Source organism: Coenobita brevimanus, chromosome 50 (assembly GCF_032717465.1).
Source record: "Coenobita brevimanus isolate Jiangsu-jjx chromosome 50, ASM3271746v2, whole genome shotgun sequence".
Classification (NCBI taxonomy): Eukaryota; Metazoa; Arthropoda; class Malacostraca; order Decapoda; family Coenobitidae; genus Coenobita; species Coenobita brevimanus.
The window spans coordinates 53134797-53150084 of NC_137003.1; the positions used below are offsets into that span (position 1 = coordinate 53134797).

Genomic DNA, 15288 nt, shown 5'->3' on the forward strand with positions numbered 1-15288 from the left:
AGGTAGGGTCATGAAAATGATGTATTTTTGGAGTTACAGTGAGAGACAGACAGATAATTGAGGAGGTGAAGGAGTGTTGTGTTGGTGTGGATGTGATTGAAAATGTAAGAGAAGTAAATAAGATGGCATGGACATTTGGAGAGAATGGAGAATGAAAAACTAACCAGTTAGTGTATGTGAGTGAGATGGAGAGGGGGTGGGGACAGAGAAGACAGGATGATGTGGAGGGATGGGGTTGAGAGGTATGAGAAGAGTGTGTGAATTGGAGAAAGGGGAGCCTGATGGCAGAGGACAGAGTGACATGGAGGTAGTTTGTTTCTGGCCACCCCTTTTGGGATAGATAGTAATAAGATTTGTAGCAATGTGAGTTTCAGCATTGGTTTTGACTATTAACTAGTGGATGAGTTTCCTACATTAACAATGACTGTGTGGCTTGTTACCTGGTTGGATAACATTCACCCTGGGAGATACTAGCATGAGACTGAAATACATGGAGGAACATGGATAATAATTGAGTGAAAGTTGTAGCATGAGACAGGTTAGGTTTGTGTGGAGATCTGTTTATTGTATATGCTATATGAAGTCTGGGGTATGACATTCAGCAGTACATGGACAGAATCTAACACGATTATGCTTGCTTTCTTCAAGTAAAATCACCCTTCTTACGTTGTGAGACAGTCTTAGTAAGCTTCGACACTGGAAGGATGTTTATCTTTGAAATCTTCACAATTCTTTCTTTTTCAGATTGAGGAGATACCATTGACCATCAGGAAACTAGCTGATGGAAAAATTAGATGGAAGGATGTAACTGACAAATGGCCAAAATTTATAGCCCAGGAAACAACAAAATGATAGGCATAGTGGAAATTTCCTCGCACTGTGAAGAGGTGGAGTATTGTCTGATATCAGTATACCATACCAAACCATGGTACTCTTTGGGAAACAGAATAGTTCTGTAGAGGTGAAGGTATGTCACTGCTGTAAAGAACAATGCACATACTGGCAGTTGCAAAAAAAATTATATTGATGTGCCTGATTTAGAATGTGTTTGTGTAACTTTACCAAGCAGAGAAACTTTAATTTTTAGGTTAATTTATTTCTCTCTGTTTTTAGCTACTGGTAATTAAATGCAATACACCATGACTGGCATCTTGTTGTCTCACTTCTTCACTTAGAATCTGATCCTTGGAATATAAATATTAGTTATCAGGAACAGAATCATGAACTAGTTATGGATGAATCTACTTAACATAAAAGGTAGGTCAAATAACCTGTATAATGTATGTACTGTATAATGTTGCCAAATGTAAAGGTAGCTGTCAGAATGTCTGACAAGGTGGAATGTGATTCAGAATGTGATGACAGTGACCATGAAGTAGTCCAAAATAAATCTGGCTTTACTGCAAAAGAGAGAGAACCACAGATACAAGCAAGTGTTGACCATATGTAGTTTACATTTCCAGAACTAATTTTCACCATTCTCCTGTCATAAATATTGTTTTCATCTCAAATTCTTGGCATCCTTCACATGGTATGTATTAGTTCCTGTCTGGTTTTCTGAAAGGTACTGTATAACAGTTTTTCATTATTGTATAGGTATTGTACTGGTTGTTATCATCATCATCATCCAGACCTCTCCCACCCTGGGGCAGGGTGAGGAGTAGCAATGTCCAGACAGTCAAAGTTTGACCAGTTCAATGGGCCATGATTCCATTCACTCATCATTCAAGCCCTCGAAATCCTAGCTCCATCAGATAGGCAAAAAAATTTTCACCACATTGTTTAGCTTCACATATACCTATCAGATAGAGCCAATTCTGAATGCTGTCACGTTAAAAAGGGGTGCCAAATCCCTGGTTATGTGCTTCTCCACACAAAATTTGTCCATCCAGCTCAGACTGCTGGTCCCTTAGTCTCACCAGCTTCCTTTCCTCTCTTCCTCACACACTCATCCACCATATCCCTCCAGCTTCATCTTGGCCTACCTCACCTCTCCCTCCTTCAGATTCGCTCAAATATACCTTTTTCACCACTCTGTTGTCATCCATTCTCTCCACATGACCAAACCATCTCAGTACACTTTTCAATTCTGGTGTCCACAGACTTCCTCACTCCATATCTTTCACATGTCACATTATTTTGTATTTTATCCACTCTCTGTACTCCACATACATTCCTTAGCAGTCCCATCTCCACTGCTCTTACTCTTGACTTTTCATTTTCATGCCACACCATAGTCTCACATCCGTATGTTAAAGTTGGCACTAACATTCCTTCATGTAAGTCTCGCGCAGCTGCAACACTCAAGCCCGTTTCATATCAAGGCCTTCATAGCACCAGCTACTTTCCTTCCTTGTGTCACTGTACTTTCCACATCTTTTGCACATTTTCCACTCTTTTCTGTCACTGTACCCAGGTATTTGAACTCTCACCAATTCCAGTCTCTCTCCATTCACTGTAACATCACACTGGGAGCCACCTTCTCTCTCAATAACCATCACTTTACACTTTTCTACATTTACTTTAAAGGTGCGACACTCACAGGACATCAGCAAAACTCTGTGCTAGTCTACTAAGCTCTTGTCCAGTATTTGCAAGTAGTACGGCGTCTTCAGCATACAACAAATTTGAGGTATTCCATCCATTATCAATGCTATCCCCCTCTCCAATAGTCATGTTTTTACTTCTCTCATCACCCATCCATTTATATGTTGAACAACCATGGGGACATCATGCAACCTTGTCACATGCCTACATTGATCGTGAACCATTCACTTAGATGCCCATTTACCCATACACATGCCTCACCACCATCATAAAAACTCTTGACAGCACCTAGCAGCTTACCATCTACACCGTACATGCACAAAACCTTCCACAATCCTTCTCTGTCTACTTTGTCATATGCTTTTTCTGGATCCATGAATGCCATTGTCATATGCTTTTTTCAGACCCATGAATGCCATAAACACCATATTGTCCTTCTCACATGCCTTCTTCACTATCTGTCTCACTGCAAAAATTTGATCCACACATCCTCTGCCACTCCAAAAGCCACCCTGTTTGTCACTCACTTGGACTTCCGGTATCTCTCTTACTTCCTGTATAGTAATTCTTCCATATACCATCCCTACAACACTCAATAGTTATGCCATGATAATTTTTGCACTCTCTTCGCTCACCATTATTTTTGTACAGGGGTACAATCACTGCCTTTTTCCACTTTATTGGCACTGTTGTTTTACTGACTGATTTTTATACTCCTGGTGAGTAAGAAAATTTAAATTAGTAAAGCTTCCACCCTGTGTATATTTAATAGTAGTACTTGGTGATCTGTTGATAGAATTCTCATGTTTGGGGTGAAAAATCTTGCATTTCATGCTGTGCTTCACAACCTTAGGTGATTCCCCTCACTTCCCTTCCGTGTAAAATGCAGCCAGTGAAGTATGTCAGTCCCCTACTCATAAGTAATTTTCACTGCAAATCAGCTTTAGATTCCCATACATCCCGAAGAGTAATATAGATTTGGCTGAAAAGTCATTAGTACATATTTAATATGGGTTTCTAAAAGAAATCACTTCATTGTTGCAACCCTATTTCCCAGTGAAAAAAAAAAGGGTAGGGAACTGAAGGAATAGATTGATTAGGGTTGTTAGAGGCAACAGTAAGTTGGTAATAGAAATAATGAAGGTAATGCTGTGTCATAATGGGTGTAAGTGTAGAGTCAGCCTATGAAATACAACATAAGGATATCCTCCCATTCTAAATTTCAAGCACTGAAAATAGTTTTAAATTACTTGTTATGTGTGTTTACAAAGGAGCAGAGTTCTTCCATCATCAAGTCAAGTCGATAAACTGCTTGTGTAGATTGTAATAGAACTGGGCCCAAAACTGATCCTTGAGGGACTCCAAATAGAAGGGGAGCAGAATCTGAGCCAGCATAATTAACTACTACTCTCTGAGATCTGTCTGACAGATATGACTTAAGGAGCAAAAGAGCACTGTCATGAATGCAATAAAAATACAGCTCATCCAACAATAGCTTATGATCTACTGTGTCAAAAGCTGCAGACACATCAAACAGAAGTAAGAGAGAGGACATCCCACTACATGTGTTTGCCACCAAGCCACTATGAAACCTTTTCTGCATGCTGACTGAATAATGGGAACAACTCTGTTATGTTCTAGTACTGGTAAAAGTTGATTAAATATGGCACACTCAGTAATCTTAGGTAAGAAAGACAGGTTGGCGATGGGACGATAATTTGTCCTGGTTTCGACATCAAGGCCGGGTTTCGTGAGTCAGGACTTAAGCAAGGTACGTTTCTCAGGCTGCACAAAATTACTTTCCAAGAGGCATCTATTTATTATGTTACAGGTAAGGTCTGCTGCATGCTTAAACACATCAGGAAGTTGTGACATGTTACATGGATCGAGTGGGCAAAGTGTTTTGTTAAGTTCTCTGACTTTATTTACATCCAGCGGATCAAATGTTGAAAGCAAATGACCCCCTGTGCGCCGTGGCTGGAAGTCAACTGAGTACACTTTGTTACAAGAACTGTCATCTAAATCATTTCTTATGCAAGATATCTTAGTTGTAAAAAATGATGCAAAATCAGAAGCCAATTGGGCATCGGATACAAAAATTGGTTTAACAACTGCATTCCTCCAACCAAGCAAATTGTTCACAACTGCAACCATTTTTTTTTTTTTTTTTTTTTTTTTTTTTACATGAATCGGCTTTGTTTTCAACAACTGGTATTACAATTAGTTACACCTCACACCCTCCTAGCCCAATCACAACATGGTTTTAGGCCACTAAACTCCACAAACACTCTTCTTACAGACCTTACACAGAGAGTTTTTGATGGCATCAATTCGGCTATGCTACCACACACAACACTCCTAGCCACACTAGACATCAGCAAAGCTTTGGATGCCATCCCCTGCCACAACCTCGCAAACAAAATATTCAACACAAACATGCGAAATAACACAAAAAGATGGCTGGCAAACTATTTAGCAGGCAGATATACACATGTAACATTTGCCGGTCAGTCACCGAACATAAGAAACTTCACAAATGGCATCCCCCAAGGATCTGTTTTGTCCCCCACTCTCTTTAACATATACATGCACGACATAGCCATATCCCACACACCACAAATACACATAGTTTCCGATATGGATGACATAACTCTTACATATACGCACCAAAATACAAACACAGCCGCATACATCCTCCAACCTTACCTCAGCACACTATATGAATGGTTCACCACAAACAGGCTCAAAATAGCCCCAGCCAAATTTACAGTGGCCCTTCACCTGGATCTATCAACAGTGGTGTTCCTCAGAGCTCTGTCCTATCGCCAACTCTCTTCCTTTTATTCATCAATGACCTTCTAAGCTGTACATCTAACCCTATCCACTCGTACGCAGATGATTCCATCCTTCACCTTTCCATTCGGTTCCTGCAACGTCCATCTCAGCAGTTACTTCAACAAACTTGTTGTTTTTAATGCATCAAAAACTCAGTTTTTACACCTATCAACTTGACACTGTCTTCCACAGGAGTACCCACTAATGTTTAATGATAGCCAGCTCAATCCTGCATCATCCTTGAACATGCTTGGGGTTTCATTCACTCGGGACTTATCTTGCAAAGATCATATTGCATCTCTTGTAAAATCTGCTTCCAAGAGATTAGGTGTGCTAAGCCGACTCCATTCCTTCTTTACCTCAGCACAGTTGTTGACTTTATACACGGGTTTTATTCGCCCCTGTTTAGAGTACAACTCTCATGTGTGGGGAGGCTCCCCACATACAGCTCTTCTCAATAGGGTGGAGTCAAAGACGTTTCGTCTCATTAACTCTCCTCCTCTTACTGGCTCCCTTCAACCTCTGTCTCTTCGCCGCACTGTTGCATCTTTATCTCTTTTCAATCGTTACTTCCATGGTCACTGATCCTCTGAACTGTCTGCTTGCATCCCTCCACCTCTACAATGGATGCATAGCACCCGTCTAGCCACAAACCCTCATCCCTTTTCTGTCCAACTTTCTAATGCAAGAGTTAAACATTACTCCCAGTCCTTCATTTATGCAACAGGTCAACTCGGAACTGTCCGTCTCCCTATGTCTGTATTTCCTAGTTCCTATGATCTCCAGTCTTTCAAACGCAGTGTATCCAGGCATCTCGAAATGAACAGATCTTGAATTTGGCCCTCTTTTGTATTGTTTTTGTTTTTTCTTGGAAGGAATGGTTTGTGGGCTCCTGGCCTTTGGACACAGTCACATTCCACACCTCACCATAAACAACACTCCCCCTACCACACACACACACACCCAAAATCCTTGGTGTAAGTTACAATACATCAATGTCATTTAAACAACACATCACAAACATTAAATAAACTAACATCAAGACTCAATGTCTTAAGGTCACTTGCCCATACAACATTTGGACACAACAAAGAAACCACCACCACAGTATACAAATAATATATATGTTCATTGATGAATTATGCAAACCCTCCTTGGCCTTCTAACCTCACTAAAAGACACTACAACACTCTATAGACCATAAAGAACAAGGCCCTAAAAATAATCATAGGCTGCACAGCTACTACACCCACAGACCACCTACACCAAGAAACCAAAGTCCTCAAAGTCAAGGATCATCTAGACATGAGAGGCACACAAATTCTCGCCACAGCCTCCACAAACCCACACCATCCACAACACTACATGGCAGCACATCCACACAGTCCAAGGAACATCAAAACAACACCCAGTACATGATATCATACACAAATATTGTCATCTCTTCCCCCACGCCCACCTCAGACCAGCTTCCAGAAGCATATCCACACTCAAATCACTTGCCTCTCCGTTATGTCACTTAAAGACAACACACAGCTGCATGCACGGCCTCCTAATATCCACCCTTCTGAATCCTATCTCCCTCATGAGGACAGGGTCCACCTGGCCAGGCTGAGATGTGGGCATCATCCAGCCCTCTTGAGTTATCAAAAGAGGCTTGATGACTCGGTCGCTGACGCCTGTCCAGGATGCGACACAGCACCCCATACTATTAAGCACATTATGGAAGACTGCATTACACACAATGACCTGCATCAACAACACAACATACACTCCTTGAGAGCTCTGTGGGAAAGCCCAGTCTCGGCTGTGGCCTTCCTTAGGGACTCGTGGCTGTTCAGCCAGACTGCCTAGGGAACAACTACACTACTACTACTTTATTTTGATAATACCTTGCCTTCTGGGCTTTTACAGTGTGAACAACTGCTCTTCTTGCAGAAACATTACGCAAATGAGTTAATTCAGTGCGTTTCAAGCACCAACCAAGTTCTGCTCTTCTATGTCGTCTATGCAAAGAAGTAATGGATGGACCATATCAGGGAAAATTATCACATACAATGACTGTTTTTACTAACACAGGACAATAATGGTCTTTGTTATATATATCAACCAAATCATCAGAAGAAAGATTTGAAGAATCAATGCAGTTTAAATGGTGATCAATTTCAAGACACATTGAATGGCGGTCGTCATTCCTGCAATTTCTGAACTTGATGACCTTTTTATAGGAAGAAAGTTTCAGGATATCAAAACTAAAAGCGATCAGAGCATGGTCAGAGATTAGGGGATCAACTGAGTCAACCTCCACATCAGGTACGCACCTGAAACCAACAGGGGACAAGAAATATCAAGGACATGTCCCGAAATGTGAGTTGGATCACTCAAATGACTGAAAAAATTAATCATGTTGATCAACTCAGGGATTAAGTATTAAGCTGATATCTTCACCAACAGACACTAGGAAGAGACCAAACTATAACCAGTAACACATATCAATACCAGCATCAACATAACAAGTGTGGAAAGCCTAAAACCATCAGTTCATGGACATAAGGTATCTCCTCAGTTGAACCAAATCTGCTGAAAGTATCCAGAATAAATTAAAAAGGACATCCTTGGGATGAAGGGGATAATATTAATCAAGCCATAGCACATCAAAACTCTTAAACCAATGATTCCCAACACAGGAAGCCATTATGCACTTTTCAGGGGGGACATGGATAATCTTAGGAATTGTAGGTGGAGTCACTGGTGAAAGAAATTCAGTCATTTTCTTAAGGCAAGATATGTGACAGTCATCTTGTGCAGTGCCAAATGATTTCTGAGAACTATAAAGTAACTTATTTGCAAAGACACAGAAAGACAGAAGAACTTCATGGAAATTTTGGTGGAAATGGAACATTACCAAACTGGCTGTCAGTTTCAACCATCTCTGCAAAGCAGAGAAGCATCCAACTGAAAGAGCATAATCGGTTCCATGTGGAAGATGATGTCTTCTGTGCCCTTACTTGGACCCTACAACTATACCCAAATTGATATGAAAAGTGCATGTGCAACTGTGCCACTGAGACTTCACTCCAGTTTTTGAGAGCTCTTTTACGTGCATGTACTACATCCATGTTAGAATTAGTGAAGCTCTTAAATCTCATATCCAACATGCCTATCCAAATGATGTTTTGGTTACATCTTTAAAGTAAAGGTAAATGTGAGGAAGGTAGAGTCCCGGAGGATTGGAAGTCAGGTATAATTATTCCCTTGTACAAGGGAAAAGGGGAAAAAGAAGTGTGTGGTAACCATAGGGGCATTTGTCTTAGTATAATAGGAAAAGTGTATGGTAGGATACTTATTGACAGTTAAAGAAAGAACAGAGAAATTAGTTGGAGAAGAACAGGAGGCTTTAGGAAGGGAAGAGGTTGTGTAGATCAGATATTCATTCTTAGATCTTTAGTGGAAAAGCTTCTAGAGAAGGGAAAGAAGTTGTATGTGGCTTTCATGGATTTGGAGAAAGCATATGACGGGGTGGATAGACAAGGATTGTGGAAAGTGTTAAGAATATATGGAGTAGATGGGAAGTTGTTGAATGCTAAGAAGAGTATGTACGATGGTGCGAAGGCTGCAGTGCGTGTGGATGGTGAACTAAGTGAATTTTTCTCTTTGAAAGTTGGGTTGAAACAGGGATGTGTCATGTCTCCATGGTTGTTCAATCTGTACATGGATGGGGTAATAAAAGAGGTACAAGGTAGGGTAGTGGATGTTGCAGTGGCCCTGGTGAGTAAGGATAGTGTTTGGAAACTCCCTGTACTGTTGTTTGCAGATGATACTGTGTTGTTGAGTGAAGAAGAAGGGGAGCTGCAAGGCTTGGTGGATGAATCTGGGAGAGTGTGTAAGAAACGGAATCTAAAGGTGAATGGGAAGAGTAAAGTGATGGTCTCTGAGAGAGGTGAAGTCAGTGAATGTACAGCGAGGTTGGATGGTGAGGAATTGGAAAATGTGAGTACGTTTAAGTACTTGGGTAGTGTGATAAGTAAGGATGGAGGTTTGGAGGGTGAAGTGCTTGAAAGGGTACAGCTGGGAAGAAAGATTGCTGGTTCCTTGAAAGCAGTGATAAGAAACAGGGAAGTGAGCATGGAAGTGAAAAAGTCACTACAAGACAGTATTGTGATACCAACTCTAAGGTATGGAAGTGAAGCTTGGACGTTGTTGGAAGGACACAAGTCAAGAGTGAGAGCAGTGGAAATGAGTTATTTAAGAGGAGCCTGTGGAGTCACATGGAGAGACAGGCTGACGAATGAGGATATAAAGGAGCGTTGTGGTGTGGATGTGGATGTGATAGGAAGCGTTATGAGGAACACACTGAGGTGGTTTGGCCATGTGGAGAGGATGGAGGGTGAAAGACTGACGAAGAGAGTGTATGTGAGTGAGGTGGAGGGGGGAAGAGGGAGGGGGAGGCCGAGGATGAGATGGAGGGATGGGGTGGAGAGGTATATGAGAGAGGGGGGTGTGAGTTGGGAGCAGGGCAGTGAAATGGCGGGGGACAGGGCGACTTGGAGGCGATTTGTTTGTGGCCACCCCAAACGGGATTGAGGCATCTGGCAATAGATAGATAGATAGAAATGTGAGCCATGGATGATAACACGTTTTGTGTGTGGCTAAAGAATGGAAAAAGTGAAACAGTGTCCTGAAACTACAGTACTGTACTGTGAAATCCATAAAACTAATTACGTACTGTATAACATTACAGTATTGTACTTCGGAAATATTAATGCTGCATACAGTATAAAAATAGCTATTCTTAAATCTTATCAACTGATTATCATATGTTTTCTTCATAAGTTTACATTAAAAAGTGTAAATATAAGTCTGATGTCGATATTCAGTAGGTAAAAATCTAATGGAAGAAAAGTGGAAGTTGTTTACACCTTTGTACAATAATAAAAAGCCTTATTGTATAGTACTTTAACTCCCTTACCCATAATGCGCCTCCCCAAGCAATGGATGGGAGATATACTATTTACGTGGTAAATTCAGGTTCAGTACATTACTGATATTCTTTCCTATACAAAACTGAACTTGCCATTTGCTGACTACCAATCCTGTTGTCAAAAAAAGAGCAATCCAAACAGAAGTTCCTCAAATGTATCCAGTACTCAACATTTTCTCATCTAGTAACATAACCTGTTTATTCAGCAGTGATTTTCACTGGCCACACTGATAGAAGGTCATTTAATACACTCAGTAACAACATATTAATTTATGTACACTTCTAAGTAAGAATAATGCATTTCCACTAAACTAAGTACAAGCTGCAGAATATGTGCATAGTAACAGTAATGTATATACATTCATATGTACACTACATTATAAACATTAATACGTGTAATGCTGTTGCAATTTGTACAGTATAATAAACACTTTCACAAAATAATTGCACTATGTAACCATTTCATATTATATATTGCTTTAACCCGCGCCGTCCCGAGGACGTACTTCCACGTCCTCACGTTTTGTCACAGCTAATCCCGAGGACGTACTTCAACGTCCTGCAATTGCAAGGTTCATAATTTCCACAATTTTCAATTTTCGCGAGTCATTTTTGGTACGTATACACGGGACACCTGCCTCAACAAGATGCCAGGCAGAGACAATGCCTTACCCAGCATGACCTCCTACCCCCCCCTGCATGCCCTTTTCTCAGCAATTCACCTGTTATCAGTGACCTGGCCAGTATAGCCATGTCATGCCACGGTACGAAATTCAGGGCCAGAATGATTCCCTAATCAATGACAATGTGGAGGACAAACTTTACATAGCATTAGAGGAAGAAACAGTTAGAAATGATGATCAGGTAATGTGGCAAAAAAAGGTCAGGTATTAGTGAGTGAAACAATGCTTATAATGCCTATATTACTGCTTGAAAACCAATGTACTTTTGTACTACATATAAATTCGTAACAGTAAATAAATAAATACCGTTTATGAGTGGTGTGAAATAGTTATCCTCCCATAGAACTCGTTTTCTTTGGTGCCAGCCTGATAGAAAACCCAGTAAAGTAAGGAGGCTCTCCTACCTGTACTGAGTATTTTAAACCTCAGGTGAGCGATTTCTCTATGAATTTTCGATGTTTCTCACCAAAAGCGAAAGTTTTAGCAAAAAAAAAAAAAAAAAAAAAAAAAGGTCGAAAATTGCCCAGGATTGGGGGGTACCAGTGGTCGAAAAGTGGCCGGGACGGGGCGGGTTAAAGTCACTGAAACAGGACCTCTCCATTTATTATAAAATTTGAATGAATTTTTTTTTTCTTGTACTGTACACGTACATTACAGTAGTTACCTATAAATTCATCATCATCATAATCCTATTACAGATCTTCACAACACAGGGTGAGCAGAACTCAGGGACAAGGTAAAGAAAAAGGCAAACAGGGAAAGCTGTCAACATAGTGCACTGCTAAAGAAAAAGGGGCCAGGCCTATAAAATTCTTGTCTCCATCACAAAAGTAATATCTACTATATCAAACTGTTCCGTATGCACTTACAATACTCATAGTCATTCTGGAGAATCTCAACTTACTATATTGTATTAACTCTCTTATTATTCAACACTCCTCAGTTCAATTCCCCCATATTCAATTTCTTCTACAAAACTGGACTACTGAAAATTTTCAGATAAAAAATTGAAACTGCAGTTCATTCATCTAAATTTACAATCATGTGTTGATATACAGTACTTATTCGGCACGGAGCAGTCATTCAGAAATCTACTGCTATACTAGAAACACCAGTTATATTTTCCATGGCTGTATGTTATCAAGCAGAAGTAATTTAATAAATTCTTCCAAACATATGTACACAATCACCACTGTTTTTGGTGTCACGATATTTTAAACTCCACTTTCTTTCGCTGACCAGATTCCTTACTTCCCTCTATCCTCTTTTTTTTCTCACTTCATCTTTTTCTTACAAATTTCATTTTGAAACCTCTGTCCTTCCTCTTGCATCTTTTCTCTAGGTTCTCTTTCCTTGTTTTCTAAATTTCATGATATCAAAACTGCTCGATCTTGTATACACAGTGGCAGAAGAGCACACTCACAACTACCTCAATGGGAGAAAAAAAAAAAAAAAAAAAGAGTTCACTATACCTTCACAGAGTGAGGTATTGTATGACGTATTTTACTTCTTCATTAACACTACTTTCTTATGAACTAACTAAAGCAAATTCCCATGAGGTAAAGCAAGATGCCAAATACACTCTATATACTTTGAGACTCAACTTTTTAGGAAGTATACTGGGACTTTTACTTAAGAATATACACAGGGATTTTCTGAGCACCAGACAGGCTTGTTGGGTGTGGGGTTAACAGTGACCTAGGGGGCACTGTCACTTAAATGCAATTAAATATAATGCAGAAGTGTATACAACACAACCTATCGGCCACAATCAATTCAATTCACTGAGAACAAAGAGGGACACCAAACACTAGCATACACTCCTCCAGTCCTCCTTACAAAATTCTTCTAAATGGCATGATCCACTGTCACTTCCCTGGCCTCATCTCTTCCCATAAACACACTCTTTTACTGTATATATTCAATTTCTTTGGCCTATCACATCTCTTCCCACCTTCAAAATCACTCGGATATATCCTTTTCATCATGCTACTCACACCTATTCTCTCCAAATGATTATACTATTTAATTACACTCCTTTCAACTTGAGTGTCCATGGTCTTCCTTACCTTCACACCTTTCATGAATCACATTACTGTACTCCATATCCCACCCACTCTCTGCACTCCACACACATTCCTCAACTGCCCCATTTCTACTGTTCTTACTCTTGACTTTTCATTTTCATGTCACACCTTTCTGTTAAAGTAGACAGTAAACTTGTTCATGTAAGCCTCTTGCAGCCACCACACTCAGCCATCTGTTTTTTATCAAGGCTTCTGTAATACCGCCTCCTTTTCGTCCCTGTACCATTCTACTTTCCACTGCTTTTGCATATTTACCCTGCTTTTTGGTCGCTGAACCCAAATACTTAAATGCTCACACGAATTCAAGTCTTCCTCCACTCACTGTAACAGGCTGGGAATCACCTTCTCTCTCAACAACTATCACTTTTCTATTATCTACATATATTTTTAAGGCATAACACTCACAGACATCCACAGAACTCTGCACCATATACAGTATTTATATATTGGTAGGTGGGGGCACTCACCATCCACTCTATGTAGTGCTGCTCTCGGGTGCCTGCCCTTTCCTCTCCTCCATCCTTCTTTTCTTCCATCCTCTTCGGTCTTTCTTTCCTTCATTCTTTCCTCGTCCCTTTACCTATGGTTGGCTTTACCCTCACTCTTCTATATTTTTTCCTTCTTTCTTTCCTCTTCCTTCTGCCTGTGGATGACTTTACACTGAGTGACAAGCCAAATGGTTTCCTGTACACCAGAAAACCTTTTACTATGCTGGGTGGTAACCATATAACCAAATTTTGGCGCCTGGTGGTTTAGTGAGTAATTATTGCGCTCCAATCAGATTGAGCCGGTGAAGGTTTATATCCAAGGGAAGGTTGGGGTTTATTGCTCACGGAATGCCACTCAGGGATGAGTGAGGCTGGTGACTCTCATCTTAAATGTCAGGACCAACTTGCCTAGCCCTGGGCTCCTACATTCCTTACGGGGTAATGTAGGACTGTGTGTATATATATATATATACAGTATATATAAACACAAGGTGCTACCCTTGAGTTCCAGTAATTTGAACAGAGGGAGCCAACCGTTTGCAGTTGTCTTTTGCCACTAGGAGGAGTCAGCAGTGCCCCTTGTGCATCAGTGTGGCCCTGGCCGTGCCTGTGAGTGGACGTGTTGTTGAGCTACACTTACTACTGTAACGTGGTGTGTAGGTGGTTTTGCGGTTTTGCAAAGGCGGACCTCACCGAACAAAGAACCTGCATCAAGTTCTGCTTCAAGATCAATAAGACGGTTGCAGACACTCACCGGTTGTTTCAGGAGCCTTTGGTGACAATGCCATGTCCCAAAGCAGAACATTTCTCTGGTACAAGCGGGTCAAGGAAGGATGAACGTCTGTTGAAAACGATGACCATTCTGGACTACCGTCAACAGCAACAACACCAGAAAACGTCAGAAATATTCGTCAGGCTATTCTTGTAGATTGTAGACGAACTATCCATAATATCTGTGGTATCGTTGGACTGTCATACGGGAGCGTGCAATGCATTTTGTAGGATGTGTTGGGCATGAGACACATCGCTGCAAATTTGTGCCAAGACTGCTAAGTGATGAACAGAAGGCACATCACATTGCAGTTTGCAGGGAGCTCAAGAATCACATCAGAGATGACACCACCTTCATCTCCAAGGTCATAACTGGTGATGAATCATGGGTTTATGGTTATGACCCGGAGATAAAGCCGCAGTCATTGCAATGGAAGTCTCCCAATTCAACGAGGACAAAAAAAGCGCGTCAAGTTCGCAACAATGTCAAGTCGATGTTGATCGTTTTCTTCGATATCCAAGGGATTGTTCACAAGGAATTCATCCCACCTGGTCAATCTGTCAGTGGAAAGTTTTACTGTGAAGTTTTGCAGCGTCTGAGGGAGAACATCAACCGCAAATGTCCAGAACAGTGGAAGAACAAGGACTGGGTCCTGCATCATGACAACGCCCCTGCTCACACATCAATTGTTGTCTGGCAGTTCCTGACTTCCACTAACACGGTAGTCATTCCCCACCCATCCTATTTGCCTGACCTTGCCCCCTGGGACTTTTTCCTGTTTCCCAAGCTGAAATTATGACTGAAATGGCATCGATTTGACTCGATTGAGGAGATCCAGACAGAATCGTAGGAGGTGCTCAAGACCAACACGCCTGAAGCCTTTCAGGGATGCATG

At 40.9% G+C, this 15288-nt stretch overlaps 1 protein-coding gene across 2 annotated transcripts in view; it reads left to right on the plus strand.

Moving 5' to 3' along the window:
- Nucleotides 1-1564, plus strand: part of GlyRS (glycine--tRNA ligase) — a 92757-nt gene extending 91193 nt beyond the window's left edge. For both annotated transcript variants that reach the window (XM_080272208.1, XM_080272209.1), the window contains one exon: nt 745-1564. In XM_080272208.1, coding sequence (XP_080128334.1) covers nt 745-852 — 108 coding nt within the window. In that variant the 3' untranslated portion in view covers nt 853-1564. The remainder of the gene's footprint in view (nt 1-744) is intronic.
- Nucleotides 1565-15288: the final 13724 nt, after the last annotated feature.